Here is a 21,883-nt window from a genome sequence, read left to right as displayed (position 1 = left end):
TAAAATATCTCTGCCATCTGGGAAGTTTATAGAGAGATGTTTATGATTTGATGTGGTTAAAGGCAATGTATATTGATTAAAGTATTGTTGTATCTTGATCTGTACCAAGTAAGCTAGGACCAGTTTAGAGAGATACAGGATGGAAACAGGCCCTTCAGCCCATAGAGTCCGCTCCGATCACCTGTACACTAGTTCTATCTGGCATACCCAAGATAATTTACACAAAGCCAAGTAACCCACAAGCCTGCACGCCTTTGGGATGTGGGAGGAAACCGGAGCACCCGGAGAAAACCCACACGGTCGCAGAGAGAACGTGCAAACCCCGTACTAACAGCACCTAGTGTCAGGATGAAACTTGCATCTCGGGCGCTGTAAGGCAGCAACCCCACCTCTGCGCCACTGGTACTCCAGCATTTTGTGTCCTTTTTTGTAAACCAGCATCTGCAGTTCCTTGTTGCTGCAGAATGGATGGATAGACATTAAAATCTCCTCATGTCATCACAAGAACTAGAGCATCCAAAGCCTCCACTGCTGTTCTTCAGCGATAGGTGACTGTGCCATCCTCATTCAGAGAGTGATCTTCAGCCCACAATGCAGTCTTTTGCACAAGCTTGCAGTACACAAGCTTCTGACTTCACACTGAGCAGACTGTAGTGCTTTATCAGCCTACCTCAGATGCTGCAAAAACAACCTCCACAAATTGTTTGCAGTCTGATTAAAGATAATGGAATCTGTAGACTAACTGGCCATTGAAAGGGATCTTGGAGTCCAAGTCCTTAACTCCCTGCAAATGGCAACACAAGCAGGTAATGTGGCAAAGAAGGCATATGGTATGCTTGCTTTCATAGGTCGGGGCATTGAATATAAGAGTCAGAAAACCATGATGCAGCTTTACAGTACTATTGGAAGGTATAATTTAGTTTAGTTTAGAGATATAGGACAGAAGCAGGCCGAGTCCGTGCCAACCAGCGATCCCCGCACCTTAATACTATCCTACACACAATAGGGACAATTTGCATTTACACCAAGCCAATTCACCAACAAACCTGCATGTCTTTGGAGTGTGGAATAAGGGGTAAGCCATTTAGAACGGAGACGAGGAAACACTTTTTCGCACAGAGAGTGGTGAGTCTGTGGAACTCTCTGCCTCAGAGGGCGGTGGAGGCTGGTTCTCTGGATGCTTTCAAGAGGCAGCTAGATAGGGCTCTTAAAGATAGCAGAGTCAGAGGATATGGGGAGAAGGCAGGAAAGGGGATGATCAGCCATGATCACAGTGAATTATGTTGCTGGCTCGAAGGGCCGAATGGCCTACTCCTGCACCTATTGTCTATTGGTAGGGGAAAGTTTAAAATAGATATGCGAGGCAAGGTTTTACACTGAAAGTGTTGGGTTCCTGGATTGTGCTGCCAGGTGGTGCTGGTGGAAGCACACATGATAGTCACGTTTAAGAGGTACTTAGCCAAACACATAAAGATCCAGGAAGGAGGGGTATGGATCATGTCTAGGTAGACTGCTGGGGTTACATTAAATTGGCATTGACATCATGGGTTTAGTTTAGTTTAGAGATACAGCACATAAACAGGCCCTTCGGCCCACCGAGTCCATGCCGACCAGTGATCCCCACACACTAACACTATCCTACACGCGCGAGGGACTATTTACAATTTTACCAAAGCCAATTAACCTAAAAACCTGAACGTCTTTGGAATATGGGAGGAAACCGGAGAACCCGGGGAAAACCCACACAGGTCACGGGGAGAACATGCAAACTCCATAGAGACAGCACCCAGTTGAGGATTGAACCTGGGTCTCACCTCTCTAGGTTGAAGGGCCAGCTCCTGTGTGATATTCTTCTATCCACTGATTTTCCATCAAACCTGTTGTCGGTAACTATAATGCAGAGCTGGAAGTGTCACTGCCTACTGATCACTCTTCTTGAATGTTGCAGGGAAGTGTCTCAGTTGATGACATCCATAGCAGTGACCAAGGACATCAGAAGAGAAAAACTGGGGATGACCTCATCAGGATGACTACCCCAGAACAGAAGAGGAAGCGGGACAGAAAGAAAAAGCAGAAGGAAAAGGTAATTGCAGACTTTTTCTGAACACGATTCATTCAGAACGAACTGGACCAGTGACATGCAGCGAACGGCTTTGAATGAATTCAGCCTTTGGATGCCAATTGATGGAGAAAGGGAAACTAGACGAACACAACTTGGTGCTTGTAAATGCCTTTGCAGGACCATGTAGACCACGGCACTCCAAGGCCAAGCACAGATTCGGCGATCGTTTAGCTGAACGCCTCCGCTCAGTCCGCCTTGGCTTACCTGATCTCCCAGTCACCAAACACTTTAAATCCCCTTCCCATTGGCACACTGACCTTTCTGTCCTGGGCCTCCTCCATTGCCAGTGAGACCAAACATAAATTGGAGGAGCAGCACCTCCTTGTTCTAGTTTTACGTCATCCTGTTGAGTTCCATTGTCTGTGTGACTTGTTACCACCGTTGTGGGCTCCACATTTCCTTGATTATCGGTGCTTTTTGCATATCTCCCATTCATTTGTCCTAAGTACTGTCTCTATCTCTCCTTCCCCTTTCCTCTGTCTGTCAGTCTGAAGAAGGATCATGACCTGAAACATCACCCATTCCTTCGCTCCATAGATGCTACCTCACCCGCTGAGTTACTCCAGCTTTTTGTGTCTGTCTTCCGTTTAACTAGCGTCTGCAGTTCCTCCCTGGACACATTCTATGTTCTGTAGGATTCCTTTTTGAGCATTTTATGAGAGCCACAAGCCCAGAGGTGAATTCCTCACCACTGATTACTAATCGTGTTGATGTTCTGTGCGTGCAATTCTGCTTTTTGACATCTTGACTAAATCTACCTTTTAGTTCATAAATTCATGTCATAGGAACAGAATTAGGCCATTGGTCCCACCGAGTCTACTCCGCCATTAAATCATGCCTGACCTATCTTTCCCTCTGAACCCCAATTCCCCTGCATTCTCCCTGTAACCTTTGACACCCTTACTAATCAAGAACTAATACAAAGTATTTAACTGAAGTTAGACAAAAATGCTGGAGAAACTCAGCGGGTGAGGCAGCATCTATGGAGCGAAGGGATAGGTGATGTTTCGGGTTGAGACCCTTCTTCAGTCTGAAGAAGGGTTTCGACCCGAAACATCACCAATTCCTTCGCTCTATAGTTGTTGCCTCATCCGCTGAGTTTCTCCAGCATTTTTGTCTATCTTCAATTTTTCCAGCATCTGCAGTTATTTCTTAAAGTATTTTACTGAAATACTTCATTCCTATCACTCTATTAGAATTTATACAACGTCGTAATGTATATTTCAGGGTGAATGTGCTGTAAACATAGAAACATAGAAATTAGATGCAGGAGTAGGCCATTCGGCCCTTCGAGCCTACACCACCATTCAATATGATCATGGCTGATCATCCAACTCAGTATCCCGTACCTGCCTTCTCTCCATACCCCCTGATCCCCTTAGCCACAAGGGCCACATCTAACGCCCTCTTAAATATAGCCAATGAACTGGCCTCGACTACCCTCTGTGGCAGAGAGTTCCAGAGATTCACCACTCTCTGTGTGAAAAAAGTTCTTCACATCTCGGTTTTAAAGGATTTCCCCCTTATCCTTAAGCTGTGACCCCTTGTCCTGGACTTCCCCAACATCGGGAACAATCTTCCTGCATCTAGCCTGTCCAACCCCTTAAGAATTTTGTAAGTTTCTATAAGATCCACTCAAAGTCTCCTAAATTCTAGAGAGTATAAAATTCCAAGTCTATCCAGTCTTTCTTCATAAGACAGTCCTGACATCCCAGGAATCAGTCTGGTGAACCGTGTGCTGTACATTTTATAAATATTTCACAGTGACAATAAAGTCCCATTGACCATATTCTATGTTTTGGTTTGAACATGATGCTATTCCTTGTGAATTTATTAAACGTGTTACTTGTGTGCAGGGTTCTGCTCTTTCTGACCCTCCTCCATTGATAGAGCAGCAACCTCAACAAGACAATAGACACGTCAGGAGAAGGAAAAATAAACACTGCTGCTGTTCCCCGAATCCACAGCAACACGTGCTCCCTCATCATTTCCGTGCCTACCAACTGTACACGTTGTACAGAAACAAGGATGGCAAAATCATGCAGGTAAATGCACAATTCTGTACCGCTTGATTGCCATTGTTTCATTGCGATAAGAAAACTCACTTGATGGCCAGTCAACATCTGCCGAGGTGCGGAGCAATGTGGTGGCCTTGTAAACCGGTCTTGAATGTGACAAAGTGCTTGAGCTCATATTCAGAGGTCATGCAAATTCCGGATGTTGTGCATGTTCTTGTTTAAAATTGGAAACATAGTAAAAACCACAGATACTAGAGGAGCTCTAGTACCTTTGGTAAAAACCGTGAGATTCAACAATGTGATTTGTTTTGTGGTTTTGTTTCATGTGGGGCACGACTGTTGAGGTATTTGTAACAACTTTGAACCGAGATATTAATTTGTGCCCATGGAATAACTATTGGCTGACTTTTGCAGAACGTCTGTATGTTGATAAACATCCCAGATCTGTGTGAAACAGGTTTTTATTTGTGTGGAGTTTGTATTAAAAAAAAATCACTTCCAAGGACAAATTACATTTCGTAGTTGGTGGGACCAGCACTGCCTGATTGTATTCAGTTTTCTTTGCTTTTCAAAGAGACATTTCAATATTTCCTATTTCCATATGGTTTGGGAAGAAGCAATTCAGCCCATTGAGTTCTCAGAACAATCTCAACAATCCCTTTCCTCATTTATTTCCCTGTAACCCATTCTCACTCACATGTCCATTAAGAGTAGGGAGAATTATAGAGCTCTATAAGCAGGCCCTTTGGCCCACCACATCCATGCAGACCATCATGCCTATCTTGACCAAGTTTATCTGACGGGATAAGTCTGTGTTCGTTTGTTTGTTCATTCGTTCCAGTGAAGGCACTGTGCACACGACAGCCAGACAACAGCCGCTTGTCTTTTTCATTATGTTTTCACTTTTAATTTCAAGTTTTTGTGTACCTTGTGTGTTGTGACTGTCGGCAGACCAATCTCCCTCCGGGGATGTATAAAATTTTATCGTATCGTAGATCTGTAGACACTTGCGCAAGTGCGGCAAAAAGTACCTGATGGTGGAAGGGTGGGTGGGTCGGGAGGTGGCGGCCTGTTCCCTCCACTGTTTATACTGGGCTCTCTTGTTTAGTTTCGTTTAGTTTAGAGATCAAGGGTGGAAACAGGACCTATGGCCCACCGAGTCCACGCCGACCAGTGATCCCCGCACATTAACACTATACTATATATGAGGGACAATTTACAATTTATACCAAGCCAATTAACCTACAAACCTGTATGTCTTTGGAGTGTGGGAGAAAACCGGAGATCCTGGAGAAAACCCATGCAGGTCATGGGGAGAACATACAAACTCCGTATAGACAGCACCCGTAGTTAGGATCAAACACGGGTCCCTGGTGCTGTAAGGCAGCAACTCTATCGCCGTGCCACTGTGCTGCCCAAATAAATGACCTCTCAGTGAATGGATTAAAGATTCTATATGGCACCCTGAAACCTCTTCGATTTCGTCCAGTCATACATTTTCAAGGAGGTTTGCGAATTTCCGAAAATTGCTACTTCTGTCCTTCTGGTTCCCTCTCATAGTGATGAAGCTCCAAGTATTGTATCTGCTTCGGGAATCTGGTTTGCAAATAATAGTGCCTCAGTACATTAAGGGCCCGGTATTGGGACTATGGGCCTGGGGGAGAACATTGATGTCAGTTTGTTTATCCTTCATGTGGAATGAAGGCTATTTCAGAGACATTGGTGGTATGAGGTGACTGCTAAATATCTACCTCCTTGACCAAACATTTGGTCTTATCCTAACACCTCTCTGTTTTACTGCCATGTGTCCTTCTTTGTTTGATACTATTTTCCGGTTGTTAACACTCCTGTGAACTGCGCATCATTTTTTTCCTACGTAAAAGATGACCATGTTGCTATCATTGTTCAGGCCCCTATAAACGGCTGTCGTTGTGAGCCACTGATCAATAAATTGGAAAATCGTCTCGAAGCGACAAAAGAAGAGATAAAAGCCGAGCTTGAGATCGTTCAAGGAAAATTGAATACGAAACTTGGGGAACTGGAAGGAAGGAATAAACATGAGGCAAGTGTTTTACATCCAGATAGTTCACAGATTTGTTGACTGTTACTGTAGCTCAAAGTATTTCCATTACTTTTCTAATTTCATGGTTTAACCACTAATGTCTAATCCTATCCGAAGTAAGATCAGCCCCATGGCAATCTGTGATTCATCACCCGTGTAATATGGCTCCAGCTTCAGATTTAACATGTACTGCTTGGATTCCCAGCAACTGTAGCAGAGGTAGAACTCGTGTATGAGGTTTAGCGTATGTTTTATTTTGCCACTGGGGATATTATTTATAAAAACGGAAAAGATTAAGGTCCAATGACGAAACCCACCCAGTTCAAGAAAATTACTTTGTTCAGTTTTTATTCTAATTTGCCTGTTCAATGTTCTTTTCCTGTGACTGCTGAATGACTTTAGTCTTGAGGGATACAGCGGGGTAACAGGCCCTTTGGCCCATCGAGTCTGCGCTAACCAGCGATCACCGAGTACACTAGCACTATCCGACACACCAGGGACAATTTACAATTTTACTGAAGCCAATTAACTTACAAACCTGTGATTGCAAAACTTTGATAACATAGAACTAGTGGACGTGTGATTGTTGGTCAGCATGGACTCGGTGAGCTGAAGGGCCTGTTTCCACGCTATATCACTAAACTAAACTCTGATTACTGTATTTTCTGGCAATGAAGATGCTATTTTTTACCCTAAAATAAGGCCCGAAAATTTATCTGCGTCTTGAGGGCCGAAGGTTAGATTGTTAGCCAAGAAAGATGGGCTTGGCTATTCCTCAGTGGCTGTAAAAGGACAGCACTGCGGGGGGAGAGTTCCTTCCACAGCGTGTGGGGAGTCTGGCCCGAGTCAGCACGGCTGGGCAGCCAGGTGTAAAGTTGCGGGGAGGGCAGGAGCGTTGAGAAGTAGGGGGTTGGGGTTCATGCCTGCAACTCACTTTAGTAGCTCGGGTGGCTGCGAGCGGCAGTCGGGACTGGACAGCGTAACTGCAGCTAGACCCAGGGGTCGCAGGCGACCTGGGAACTGCAGCTAATCCCAGGCTTCACAAGGAAATAATGGGTTATAGGGGCTGTATGTTGTGACAGACAGCCTGACACCTTGCATATCATTTTAATATCACATTTATCCCATCCCCCTGGATATTCCGAATTAATAAATGAAGGCTTTGTCAACTAATTACAAATCAATAACATTAGCCAACTCCGAAACACGAAGCGCTGAGCATTGGGATCCAGACATCATGGACAACTGGCCTCAGTTGCCCGCTCACCTCTGGCAGTGTTCTCCATCTGAACCTCTCTCCTGCCGCTAGCCGGCCTCACTCATGTCAGCTGCTTCCCGCAAATCCTTAAATTCCGACTGCTGCCTGGAGCAGGACATGGCCTCACTTGTTGCGCTGGGTGACACTGCATGGCATTCACTGCCCAGTCCGTATGTTTCAATGTAAATTTGCATGGGGACCTGCTTTGGAGGTATGTGGCGGTTGTCGGTCAAGTGAAAATAACAGAGAGAATAAGAATGCTGCTGCCTTGTCAACAGACGCGCACAAAAGCAGTTGGTATTAGTTTTGAAATTCTCGTTATCCCTATTTTTGACCTGGCTCGGAGACCAGACAGTGAAGGGACCAGCTCAAGAGCAAAGATCATAGAGCGGAGCGTGTCAGCGGGTGATGGATAACAGGACAGCGGGCGGTGGAACTTACTCCTGTGTCAGCGCAAGTAATCTCAATTGGTCCCTTGAACTAGTATTGTCATTCAATAAGATCACAACTGATTCAACTTGTCCCGGTGTGCACCCGTTTTTCCCACCATCTCTCCACCTGCCATTACCCTCCACCCCCCATCCATTCAGTCATTCAGAATGGAGGAGATTTGGAAGCCTTGGGCAAATTGAATTGTTACTTTATTTTTTTTAATTTTTTGAGCATGAGAAATTATATGTCCCGCCAGCCTTTTTTCAAAATTTAGTAACTCAAAATGGGTGGTGTGTCTTCGACGAAGGTGCGTCTTCATTGCCGGGAAATACGGTATCTGGTGAAGAAATATTCCTTCACTGGATTGCACTTGCAAATAGCAGAGGATATGAATTCTATAATGCAGACAATGTATATGTAGCTGCTGTCTTTCACATAACTAAACTGATTGGATGGGTCACTGATATTAATCTCAAATAGGTCAAATAAAAGCCAGAGCAAAGTGCCTGCACTGCACCTATTCTGCTCATGGTATATGCTATTTATTATCACTGCCTGTACCCGCTACTCCATGCACACGCCTATCATATCCACAGAGAAACGGAACAGAATATCCCGAATAGCACCTGCAGCCCACAAAGTATCTGAAAGAATATTATTCAAATCACAATGATTAAATTTAGTAATTCAACTCTTGAAACTCTGTGTTGTGATAGAGTTTTTGTTTCTTTAGCCCTATTGGTTTTTAATGCAATGGAATAACATTGGGATTCATTACAGCATTTTCACCATCTTACTTCTGTCAGTCCAGACTGTTTACTCTACCCTGCAAGGAAGAAAATGCTTCTTTAATTTCCTTCTTTTCCTTAAAGCTTTAATTTGATGTCTGATAAATGTATATGGATCTAATATTTGTCTAGAGGCAATCTGTGAATTAATGTGCTGAATCTTCTAACTGCACCTTCTTGTCAATTATATATTGGTTCCATTACTAGGGTTTCATTGAGTTGTCAGTGCAATAGTGGTTTTATTGTTATATGCACCGAAGCAGAACAATGAAATTCTTACTTGCAGCAGCAGTATCACATTAGTTTTGCTCAGTTTCAGTTTGTTTTCACTTGTAGCAAGGTACAGTGATTGTTTTGTGCTTTTGTTGCATGCTAACCAGTCAGTGGCAAGACAATACATGATTACAATCAAACCATTCACAGTGTCCAGATATATGATAAGGGAATAACATTTAGTGCAAGGTGAAGCCAGTAAAGTCTGATCAAAGATAGTCCAAGGGTCCCCAATGAGGTAGACAGTGGTTCAGGTCTGTTGTCTAGTTGCAGTAGGATGATTCAGTTGCCTGATAACAGTTGGAAAGAAACTGTTCCTGAATCTGGAGATGTGCGTTTTCACACTTCTATACCTTTTGCCCGATGGGAGAGGGGAGGAGTGGCCAGGGTGCAACTCATCCTTGGTTATAATGCTGGCCTTGCCGAGGCAGCGGGAGGTGTAAATGAAGTCAATGGAAGGGGGGTTGGTTTGTGTGATGGTCTGGGCTGTTAACCTGCTAGATAATTACAGTTGATAGCAAAAAATATTTTACTGCATTATTCCTGAAATCATTCATCAGTAGAATATAGCATTATGTTATTTTGTGTATGGAAGCTTGACTGCATGGTTTACATTTCAACCTCAGATCAGAGTTTTGGAGAAGTTAACATCCGAACGGATTTCAGCCGAGCGGACGGAATGCCTGCACCGGATTGACCAACGTGCGGTGCTGGAGCGACTCGAGGGAGACAAACACCAGGTAGACATGTGTCCCCGTCATCAACAACACATCCTAAAATTGGAAAACAGTCTTATCTGCTTGTACCTGACTTGTGGTGCAGGATAATACTCTGTGTGACTGCGCACTTTAAATCCAACAATGAGATTCCCAGTTTTATTTTTCTCCACGATGTAAGGGGCGACATTTCTCAGAAATAGTAAAATCTGTATTTCATAAGATCATAGGTGATAGGAGCGGAATTGGACCATTCGGCCCGTCAAGTCTACTCTGCCATTCAATCATGGCTGATCTATCTTTCCCTTTTAACCCCATCCTCCTACCTTCTCCCCATAACCCCTGACATCACTAATCACCCGTACTAATTGTGACCCCAGATAAAGAAATATAAGCAATCAGTGCCTTTAACTAAGATTTTTAACTATGAGCTGCAGGTGTTGGGTACATATGTAGAAAACTGGCTTATTGAAATTTTGCTAAAATACATCAGGGTCCACTGATCTAATAAAATCCATTAGGGGCTGCATACGAAGATAGACACAAAATGCTGGGAGCAACTCAGCGGGTCAGGTAGCAACTCAGGAGAAAAGGAATACAGGTAGTGACATTTCGGATCGAGACCCTTCTTCAGACCGGTCTACAGACTGAGCTCTGAGCTCCCACAACCCAGTGGGCACTCACATTCTGCATTCAGTATAAGGAACTTTGCTATAATCTCCATTCACAATGACATGCTAGAGACATTCCACAACCTACCTACTCAGCCACTTCACATGGCTGTTCATCAGAGAGAGGAAACAGCACCTGTTGTTCACTATTCCTATCGCTGCAGTGCACTTTGCCCAGAAACTCAAGGACCTGGGCTGGAGTGAAGGAACCCGAGGGGTGACCTAATAAGAGATATATCATGAGAGGCATAGACACAGTGGATAGTCACAATCATTTTCCTAGAGTAGGGCAATCCAAAACAAGAGACCTAAGATGAGAGGGGATCTGAGAAGGGCAACCTTTTCCATACAGGACCTTATGAAATCCTAGTGCTGAATAACAAGGAAACAGACCCTTCAGCCTAACATGTCCATGCTGTCCAAGTTGTCTAACCAAGCTCGTCCCATCAGCCTGCACTTGATTCATATACCGCCCCAAACCTTTCCTATCCAAATGTCTTTAAAATGTCATAATTGTACATCCTCTACCACTTCCTCTGGCAGCTCGTTCCAATGCATTCTCATCTTCTCTGTGGAGGAAGTTGGCCCTCGGGTCTCTTTTAAATCTTTCTCCTCTCACATTAAACCTACACCAGTTACAATCGCGCCTCCGCTGCCCAAAAGACAGTGTCTGTGCAGCATACCCATGTCTCTCATGCCTTGAGAAATATCAGAGGGCACCCCACAGCCTCCTACCATCCAGGGAAATAAATAGTCCCAACCTCTCCATCCTCTCCGTATCACTCGAACCGTACATCCTTGTAAATCTTTTTTTGCACCCTTTCCAGTTAAATTTTGTCCTCTGTATATCAGAGCAATCAGGTGTACATAATACTCTACATGTGCACCAATGTCTTGTACAGCTGTAACATCAGTCACATGTTGGCTGATGTTTACCTGTGTCTCCACATTCAAAGAACTATACGCCTACACCTGGATCGCTTTGTTCCACAACACCCCCCCCCCCCCCCCCCCCCCCCGCCCACCCCCACACCATTTTTTTATGCGTTGAACCTGGTTGAATTTACCAAAATGCAATAAATCGACTTAATCGATTTACGTTAAATGGCATCTGTCATGTCTCTTCCCAGTTTAGTTTATTGTCATGTGTACCGAGTGAACAGCTTTTGCTGCGTGCTAATCAGTAGGCGGAAAGACAATACATGATTACAATCGAGCTATCCAGTGTACAGATACATGATAAAGGGAATAAAGTCAATAACGTTTAGTGCAAGATAAAGTCAGTAAAGTCTGATCAAAGATAGTCCGAGCATCTCCAATGAGGTAGATGGAAGGTCAGGACTGCTCTCTTGTTGTTGATCAGATGGTCCAGTTGCCTGATAACAGCTGGGCAGAAACTGTCCCTGAATCTGGAGGTGTGTGTTTTCACACTTCTATACCTTTTGCTTGATGGGAGAAGAGGGAGTGGCCAGGGTGCAACATATCCTGCATTATGAGGCTGGCATTGCTGAGGCAGCGTGAGGTATAAATGGAGTAAATGGAAGGGATGTTGGTTTGTGTGACGGTCTGGGCTGTGTTCACAATTTGCTTCAATTTCTTGCGGTATTGGATGGAGCTGTTCCCAAACCAAGCTGTGATGCATCCCAATATCCCGTTCATCAAGATCTCACTGTAATTGTAGCTAACCTTCGCTGTTCACTGTACCACCAATTTTAGTATAATCTGCCAACTTACCATTCATGTTACGCACATTCACATCCAACCCGTTAATATAAATAATCAACCACGGTTCCTTGCGACACACCGCTAGTCAAAGGCCTCCAGGCTGAAAAACACCTCTCTACTGCCACCCTCGGTTTCCTACTCTCAAGCCATTTGCTGTTCCACATTACTGAAAAATCTCTTGAATTTTCCAGGATCTTATATCCCTTTTAAATTATAAGCATTACCCCAGTTTTATCTTGTCATGTTCTGTAAACACCCCATTTTATTTAAACGCCGTCTGAAGAAGGGTCTTGACCCGAAACGTCATCCATTCCTTCTCTCCAGAGATTCTGCCTTTCCCGCTGAGTTACTCCATCATTTTGTGTCTACCACATTTCATTTAATATTTGGAGACATACGGCTTCCATTTCCTTCCAACGTCCCAAATCATCCATGTCTGTGATGGCCATCAAGTATTTATCTAAGCTAACCCAATTTTCCAATGCTCTCCCCATAGCTCCTATGCAGTAACATTTCAACAGCTCATCTAAGGCCTCCATCTGCCTTCACCATATTTCACTGAAGTGTCATTGTGTAGATAGGGTTAAGAAGGCCTTTGGCGTGCTGGCTTTCATTTATCAGGGGATTGAGTATCGAAGTTGGGTTGTTATGTTACTGTTGTACAATACTTTGGTGAGGCTGCACTTGGAAATTGTATTCAGTTTTGGTCACCATGCTATGGGTAAGATGCCATTAAACTGGAAAGAGTGCAGAGTAGACTCTTGAGGGTGTTGCCACAACTCTAGGGACTGAGCTAAAGGTTGAGGGACGATCTTATAGAGGTGTATAAAAGCACGAGGTGAATAGATTGGGTAGATGCGCAGTCTTTCTCCCGAGGTAGGGGAATCAAGAACTAGAGCACATGGATTGAAGGTGAATGAAAAGATTTAATCGGAATAGTGTAGATCTGTTATTTTTAACTAATGTGTACATTGATGGTTGCCTAGGATTTTCCTGAATAATCCTAGGCAATTGATTCAGTATGATACTACTGGTATTTCTCCCTCATAAGAATCAGTTTAAAAGTACCATGCATACAAGAATATACGGAATTTGCTGACAGGCAGCCACTAAGGATTTACTGGTTATTTCTGTCACTTTTCATGGATTCACCGGGAGAGTAGAGCACGGATTTACTTGTGTTCTAGGAAATACGTCATCTGAATGTCTGAAATGTTTTTTTGAGATTTTAAATGGAGTATAAACCTGCTCATTATAGCAATATAACGAGAGGGGTCTGGTCTGGTCCTTCCAGGTAATTGGATTTACGTCTTCTGCACATTGCAGTGTCTTGCCAATTTACATTGTTATTGGGACATCTGCATAATATGAGTTGAACAGGTAGGTGAACAGTGAGCATAGATGACTCACAACTACTAAGGAGTTCTGGACCAATCTCAATTTATGACATGCAATTAATTGTCTTTTTAAAGATGAACAAATGAAACTTAATTTTACGTTAACCTATAAGTACCAACACTTGGCTTAATTATACCTCTCTATAGGCAGTAATGGTGGATGATGTGAAATCTTGGTGCTCGTCCAAGCTCCAAAATCTTGAGCTCAAGTTGTCAGGAGAACCGAGGTCCAAATCTGCAACGCCTGATGGTGAGAACGTGACAGAGCCTTGTAGCACGGATACCATCCAAACCGACAGGGATTGTGGGCATTTCCAGTCGTATCCTGTCAAACATCAACCCGGAGAAGAATCACAACAGCCCTGCGTTACTCTGCATGGTGGCTCTGCAGAAGAAACGGGAGGTGCAACACTCCAATCCACCGACGAGGCATCAGGCAGACAGTACTTTCTCATTCAACATGATATACCATCAGGTACAAAGTTACAGCCCAAACCCCAGTACACAAAGAGTAGTTCAAAAGAAAGCGTAATGTACCAAGTCGAGATGAAATGTGTCCCACTGCAATTTGTCAATCTTCTTTCTTTGAGTATCATGGTTGTGTCAGAGGATTGGAGAACTGATAACATTGCACCCTTGTTTGAGAAGGTAGAGAGGGATAAACTAAATAATTACAAGCCAGCTGGTTGCTGCTGTTGCTGGGTAAATTATTGGAATCCTTTCTAAGGGACAGTAGCAACCTTCATTTAGAAAGACAGTGATTAATAGGGATGGGCAGAGTGGATTTGCTATAGGAAAGCAATGACTAACCTCACTGATTTTTTTGAGAGGGTAACCAGGAGGGGGCTGAGGCTATCATGTTTGATGCAGCCTACACAGGTCTTTGTAAAGGTCCCATTTGGCAGATGATCAAAAGATAAAAGTCAATGGATCCAAAGGTGAGTGGCAAACTGGATCTGATATTGGCTCAGCGACAGGAAGCAAAGAAAGTTTTGACAGGTGTTTTTTTTGTGATGAAGAAGAAAGGAAGGATGTCATAGCATGTGTGATGGTGCAGAAGAGATTTACAGTACATTGGAGTACCATCTATAAAGCCACATGGTTACACATTTAGACCTCTTGATTCTTTTTGGTATCCATAATGGAAGGTTTCTGATCCCTTCTGAAGCGTCTTAGGTGCATCAAATCTCTTAAGTAACCTTAACCTCAAAAACATGTCCCTTAACCTCAAAAACATGTCTGGAAGAATTTCTGTCGGACTCTATAATGCACCACATCATCCATTGGATGAAGAAGTGTTTCTGAATGGATCCAGTCTCTGCCCCTTTTGCAGGCACTGGGTCACATGCGTAGCCCATGAAAGACCAACTGTTGAACCTATTAGTGTTCCTCTATAATTAATGATTTAAATCAAAATATTATCGTTTTTAACATTAGATTGAAAGGAGGACTTTTTTGTAAAGGAATATTGAAGATCACTTTGTTTTGAGTATATTCCTCATGTGAACAGAAACTCCCTGAGAAACTTTGTAACTGTGGGAAGGGATTGTCAGTAATTAGATTTTAACCTATTGCTGTTGACAATTCAAGATCAAGAATTGTCAATATCTTAAGCAACACTGAGCAAACAGATAACACAATCCTCAGCAAATATGCATAGTTTCACATATCAATGAAACTAATTTTGAACACTAATATTTTATGAATTACTTTGGACCTGCAATTAAACGCACGGTGGCACAGCGGTTGTCTTACAGCGCTGGAGACCCGGGCTCGATCCCGACTACGGGTGCTGTCAGTATTGAGTTTGTACGTTCTCCCCGTGACCGCGTAGGTTTTCTCCGAGATCTTTGGTTTCCTCTCACACTCCAAAGACGTATAGGTTTGTAGGTTAATTGGCTTGATATATGTGTAAATTGTCCCTAGTGTGGCTGGGATCGGTGGGCCAATGAGCTTGTTTCCGCGCTGAATCTCTAAATTAAACCTAACACTTTTTTCATATCTGAATACAATGGGTTGAATGTGACCTGTAACTTTATTTCTACAGGAGCAACACAGCAGACTGTGACAGCTTCCAGTTCCTCCCCAAATATGCCTCGGGCAACGTCTCCAGCAGTTCGACCAAAGGAAAGAGCTGCTAAAATAAATCACGAGTTTCCACCTTTGGAGCCGGCTTTGCCCAAATCTGGGCATGTCAAGTTTCACACTTCTCATGAAAATGCAATTTTCAGGGATCAAGCAGTAAGTGGCCAACCTCGAGGATGGCACAATCAGAACAAAAGCACCCAGACCAAAAAATCTCTGAGTGTAAAGCACAGGCAAAAGCAGAGCAGCACCCAGGTTGCTGCTGCCCAACCAACTACACACAGCAAGGACAGCTCACCAGTACTTGAAATCACACAGTATTTTTTTGAGGCAGTTTCCACACAGATGGAAAAGTGGTACGAAAGGAAGATTGAGGAGGCAAGATATCAAGCTGATCAGAAAGCGACTCTGGATAAAGTTGCTTTGATGGAACAAATTAAAAGTTTGGAAGAGGAACTCCAGAAACTGAGGACTAAAATGCAAAAAGATAGCTAGCAGTCACCAGTGAAAGACATATCTTGCTTTCGAGGAAACATATCACCAACATTCCATCTTTTTAATACAATTAAGTGGATTTTCACTGTTCAATGCTTGCGTTAAATAATGCATGGTTTCATTAGTTTTGTTGGACTGTATCTCACAGATTAAACCTGGCTTTGATGTAACACTCCACTACCCTATATCAGGGCCTCCCTGTAACATATTGAAACGTTAAGTTTTCATTGTGTTCAAATGATGCACAAAATCAAGTCATCTTTGAAAGATTGAAGGCTCTGAATAGAGCACATTAGTGAATTGTTACCATTGGTATGTATTATGCCAGCTATTCATATTATCACGTTCCAATCGGAAATTAAACATTGGAAATCATACTCTACATCACAAGGACCACAGGAAAATGTCAATAATCCTGCCTCTTGGGACTTAGTTGGCGCCAAACTATTGGATGTTACTCATATCAATAACCAAACACTCCAGCTTAGTTATCTAAACTTGCTATTTCTATTTGTTTTGAGAACTGGTCATTTTTGCTGCCATCCTTTCTTTTGTATAGTCAGACTACACACCATTACACAGACCAAAGGTTGTAGTGAGAGGTTTCAGAGGGGCAGCAGTGAGAGATTTTGACTCACAATATCACCTATCCATATTCTCAAGAGATGCTGCCTGGCCTGCCAAGTTACTGCACCACTTTGTGTCTTTTATTACACAAAGCCATTTAACTCGATTATAATTGTCGCATCATATCAGAGAAAGTCTGCTCATTGCCATCCTTCCTTACCCGACCAAACTTTTATTTTCTTTCCACAGATGCTCATAAGTCATTGGAGCAGAATGGGTCATTCAACCCATCAAATCTGCCATTCAATCATGTCTGATCTATCTTTCTCTCTCAACCCCATTCTCCTGCCTTCTCCCAGTAATATTTGGCATCCTAACTAATCAAGAAACAATCTATCTCCACATTAAAAATACTCAAAGACTTGGCTTCCACAGACGACCATGGCAATGAATTCCACAGATTCACCACTCTCTGGCTAAATAAATTCCCCCTCATCTCCTTTCTAAAGGGTACGACACCTTCTGAGTTTTTCAAGCATTTTCTTTCTCTTTTCCACTTTTACCTCACTTTTTATCCATTCTGCACCATAGTATAATACATTTTCCGGTGAACGAGGTGTATTTTAAGGGAACAGAAAACGTATAAACACTCTGGACTCCTGCCTTGATTAAATTAATTAGTTTACCAGATGCCCAACAATCAGGAACAATTGGATTATTGGAAATTTCGTTTTTTGGTCACAATGAGCAAAAATATAAACACAAGCTACAGTAATTTTCAATATATCAAACTGGGAGTAGTAAAATTAGAGAATATTTTATACTTTGTAAAATCTATTACACATGAATTTTGCCGTGAATTTTAGCATCCTTAGTAATAGGGATATAACTATCCCATGCGACAGAATGTATTTTATCCTTTTCAACAAAGTTTGAAGTATAATAACCAGAAGCATAAACTCTCACCAAGAAAGGAACATTATTTTAATCCTTCTCCCCGTAACCTGCGTGCGTTTTCTCCAAAATCTTTGGTTTCCTCCTACATTCCAAAGAGGTAAAGGTATGTAGATAAAATGGCTTGGTGTATGTGTAAATTGTTCCTAGTGTGTGTAGGATAGTTAATATGTGGGGATCACTGGTCGGCATGGTCTCGGTGGGCCAAAAGGCCTGTTTCCATGCTGTATCTCTAAACTAAATTAAGTAGGAAAGAACTGCAGCTGCTGGTTTAAATCGAAGGTAGACGCAAAAAGCTGGAGTAACTAACTCAGCGGGACAGGCAGCAAATCTGGAGAGAAGAAATGGGTGACGTTTCAGGTCCCGGTGAGTTACTCCAGCTTTTTGTAAATTAACGGGAGCCAAGAAAAGAAACAGTTCATATGACTTTTATATAATGTATATTTATGTCCATGTATAATAGAGAAGCCAGGATTAATAGATAGCCGCTGAATGCATTTGTGACGATTTAAAAGGCAAGAAGGTAATGTGAAGAATGTTTTGTATGTGGATTTGTGTTAACTTACCATTTACTAGTTCACCTTCCAGAAACTTTAGGACAGTGTGTTTTACTGCTGTAAATGGAAAAATTGCTATGCAAATATGAATGGACCAGAGGAAGCTTGTGAGCTCCACAACTCTCCCAGTGTTACGGAATGATAAGGGCAGGACTGGATTTTGCTTCATGAGCACTGTTCTTTATGTAGGAAACCTGGTGTCGATAGTGGATTTGGGGAATCATAAATGGGGGAAGTTTACAATCCAAAGATTGACAATGACAGAACCAGGAAGGAGGCTCCACAGGGTAGGAGTGTTTGCATAGGGTACCCATAGTGGATGGGTTTGATATGGCCACAGTAAGCTTGAATGGAACTGGAATATCCTGGTGACAGAAACAAGGCAGAATGGGTAAACTAACAGAAGCAACTATGTAGTTGTTGTAGCAAACAAATATTGTTAATATATGAACATTTGTTTCAAAGGTTAGCACCACTTAATAGCCAACAAGAGAAATATGCAGATTTGGGAGCATCACATTCAATGCTATGTCCCTATCATATCTAGTTATAAATGGTGATGGACAATTACACAGCCAGTAAGAAGGGGCAGCTCGACGATGCTCCCCCACCTCAAAGATGGCAGGTTCCAGCATGAGTGGTAACAAACAGCTGAAGCATTCACAACCCTCTTCAGCTAGAAGTGCTAAATAGATGATTCAGCCTGGCTTACTTCTGTGGTCCCCACCAAAACAAAACTCAGTCAGCATCTATCCAACAACATAGGACATTGCCCCGTTAAATCCACATGCACACAAATCCAATCTGGCCCAGTTTACTCTTAATCATTAGCAAAATGTTGGAAGCCAACAATACTATCCAGGAGCAGATACTCACCACTGGCCAGGTTGGCAAATCTCAGCCTGGTTTCAAATATGGACCAAAGAGGGAAATTCCAGAACTGAGGTGAGAAGCCAACCCTTGCTGAGAGGGTAGCATTTGACTAGGTGTGGAATTGAAGCATCCTGAAAAAGCTTGATACAAAGTAAGATGGTTGTGAATGTTGGAATCAATCACCCCAGCCTCAGGACATCTGTGTAGGATATCTTCAGGGCAGTGTCCAAGGCCCAGCCATCATCAGTTGACTCACCCTTCCATTACAACATCAGAGCGGGTGTGTTGATATGACCACATTTAATTCCACTCACAACTTCCCAGCAAATGAAGCAGTGCACACCTGTGTGCAGCAAGACCTAGATTAAATTCAGACACTGATTAGTGGCAAATTTTATTTGTGCCAGATAATGGCAATATCTATCCAGTTAACCATCCTGTGGATATTCAGTGGCATTAACATTGCTGGGTCCTCAGTAGCCTGGATGTGGAAGGTGGGTCACACTGGATCAGAAATCAACCAGACAAGCCACATGATCACAGAATCAGCTCGGAGGTTGGGTATTCTGTGAGAAATAATTCATCACTAGTCATCAAACATTTCACTAATGCACGGTAGACCATGGTGGAATACTCTCCAATTGCCTGGATCCACACCATTCGAACAATTTTCAATAAGCTTTACGCCATTTGTGACTGAACAGCCTGCATTATAACACCTAAGCATTCATCCCTTCCATCATTGGCTACACTTACCCAGTGTACTCTCCAGTGCAGTCTACAAAGGTGTGAATTTAACAACCACGGACTTTGGCTGCAAATGTATGAAACATCTCAGCCTGCAGGGTCACCTCCAAATTGCACAGCATTTTGCCTTGGAAGTAGATCACCGGTTCTTTACAACTGTGGGTCTAAATCCTTAAACTCTCAATCAACACCATTAAAGGACTGGGATCATTGAACAAGGCAGCCTACTGCCAGTTAATCAAGGGGGATTAAGATATACTGGCTTTACCAGTCACGTACAGATGATGAAAAGGAATAAAAAGAAGAAAATGTGCAGGATCGAATATTCTGCCAATAATTATTCAATAAGTACATTTTAAAGTAAGCAATACATATAATAGTTTATGTAGCAATAAAGATTTGCAACACTATTTGGTAATATGTTGATGATGCTTTGCCCAAGACCAACACAAATGATGAAAACAAATGGCTTAACTGGTACAGTTCATTATAATTACCACTTTAAACAGTTTGCATTTTTTTCAGATCACAAGATCTATTTACACCTTATAGAACATGTGACATGATATTAAATAATGGATAATTTGTAATCTTGACTGATTACTGGAGTTATGTAAATTACAGTCTTGAATTATTTTGGTTTAGATCAATACATTATAAGCCAAATGTTCCAGCAGCTTTTTATTAAGATTCTGTTTTCAGGTAGAATCTCACAATTTTTACAAGGCATTTGAAAAACCTGTTACCTCTGGATTCGGTGAATGGACATTCACAAATTTCCACAGAAAACTGTTAAAAGGAAAAAAAAAGCTACTTAGAAAATGAAATTGATAAGTTTTATAAATTCATGCCACAGTGCTTATTTTAAAAGTTTTGTCTATTTTGTACATTTTTTTTTAAATATTAAAAAAAGATACCTGTATAATTGTGATATGGTGTACATAGTGGACCTTTACCATACTGTGGATGTAGGACCTAATAAATTAAGTATTCAGTGGACTTCACGAAGCAAGATATAATATTCTTGACCAGCTGCTTTAGTGCAAGCATGTTATGTTAATTGTCACATCATCACACTTGAAATGGCAAACAAATAATTAATTCGTTATTTGAAACGCATACATAACATCTGATAATATTTAAAGGTAAAAGAACACAGTAAAATACCAATTAAACCTCATTGGAATAAACCTAAATAGATTCTTCAACTTAATTCCATTCTGTAAGCACGATAGGACCAGTAGGCCAACTGAAAACAGATCCCTATCCTCACTCCCCTCTGGTTCAGCTCACTTGGTGCCAGAACCAGAAAAGAACACTACTTCTGCCAAGCTGCACTGATTCATTATCATAGCCCTCGGGTATCATGCACGTGGCACGGGGGAACACATTGCAATTGCTTCGCCCAACTTGCTCCAGAAATGGGACGTCACTTCAATCTGGAATTGTACCTTTCAATTTTTATTGGTAACTATTTAAAATGGTAGGTTTTAGTAATACGCCACAATTTACCTCCCAGTACCACCCCCTGCTGTGTTTACTTTAGTTTATTGTCCCGTGTACCGAGGTACAGTGAAAAAACGTTTAGTGCAAGATAAAGTCCAGTAAAGTTTGATTAAAGATAGTCCAAGAGTCTCCAGTGAGGTAGATAGTAGCTCATGACCGCTCTCTAGTTGTTGGTAGGATGGTTCAGTTGCCTGATAACAGCTGGGAAGAATCAGAAGAATGTTTTCAGCATTCCTTCTGATCCTGAACAATCAGTCTCAGCAGATGCCACATCTTTATCTCTATGTTCCCACCCAATGTATTCCAAGCTTGATGTGAAGTTCTCATCTGCCTCCATGCATCAAATCTGCGGCCAAGGGCGGTGCGGTATGGTCTGGCTAACTGACCTCAATCTCGCAGACGTCAGACATGAGCTCCCAGACATACATCAGTCCATGGTCACAAAAACAGTCCAGGGGCTCAGATCACTCTTGCAGTGTCCCAGACTCAGGCAGCCTGCTTCTATCTCCCGCCCAACATCCCCAAGCAGGACAGCCCTGACAGGCCCATTGTTTCAGCTTGTTCTTGGGCCACCATATGCATTTCTTATTATCTTGACCCTATCCTTTATCACCTGGTCCAGACCCCTTGGTCCATG

At 42.5% G+C, this 21,883-nt stretch overlaps 1 protein-coding gene across 5 annotated transcripts in view; it reads left to right on the top strand.

Annotated features, from left to right (window-relative positions):
* ankrd6b (ankyrin repeat domain 6b) overlaps positions 1-16,160 on the top strand; it is a 114,916-nt gene extending 98,756 nt beyond the window's left edge. For all 5 annotated transcript variants that reach the window (XM_055636030.1, XM_055636028.1, XM_055636026.1 and 2 more), the window contains 6 exons: positions 1,949-2,083; positions 3,979-4,167; positions 6,050-6,202; positions 9,580-9,693; positions 13,610-13,937; positions 15,510-16,160. In XM_055636030.1, coding sequence (XP_055492005.1) covers positions 1,949-2,083; positions 3,979-4,167; positions 6,050-6,202; positions 9,580-9,693; positions 13,610-13,937; positions 15,510-16,042 — 1,452 coding nt within the window. In that variant the 3' untranslated portion in view covers positions 16,043-16,160. The remainder of the gene's footprint in view (positions 1-1,948; positions 2,084-3,978; positions 4,168-6,049; positions 6,203-9,579; positions 9,694-13,609; positions 13,938-15,509) is intronic.
* The last annotated feature ends 5,723 nt before the right edge of the window (positions 16,161-21,883 follow it).

Source organism: Leucoraja erinacea, chromosome 5, assembly GCF_028641065.1.
Source record: "Leucoraja erinacea ecotype New England chromosome 5, Leri_hhj_1, whole genome shotgun sequence".
NCBI classification, from domain to species: Eukaryota; Metazoa; Chordata; class Chondrichthyes; order Rajiformes; family Rajidae; genus Leucoraja; species Leucoraja erinaceus.
This window is presented reverse-complemented; position numbering and strand designations above follow the sequence as displayed.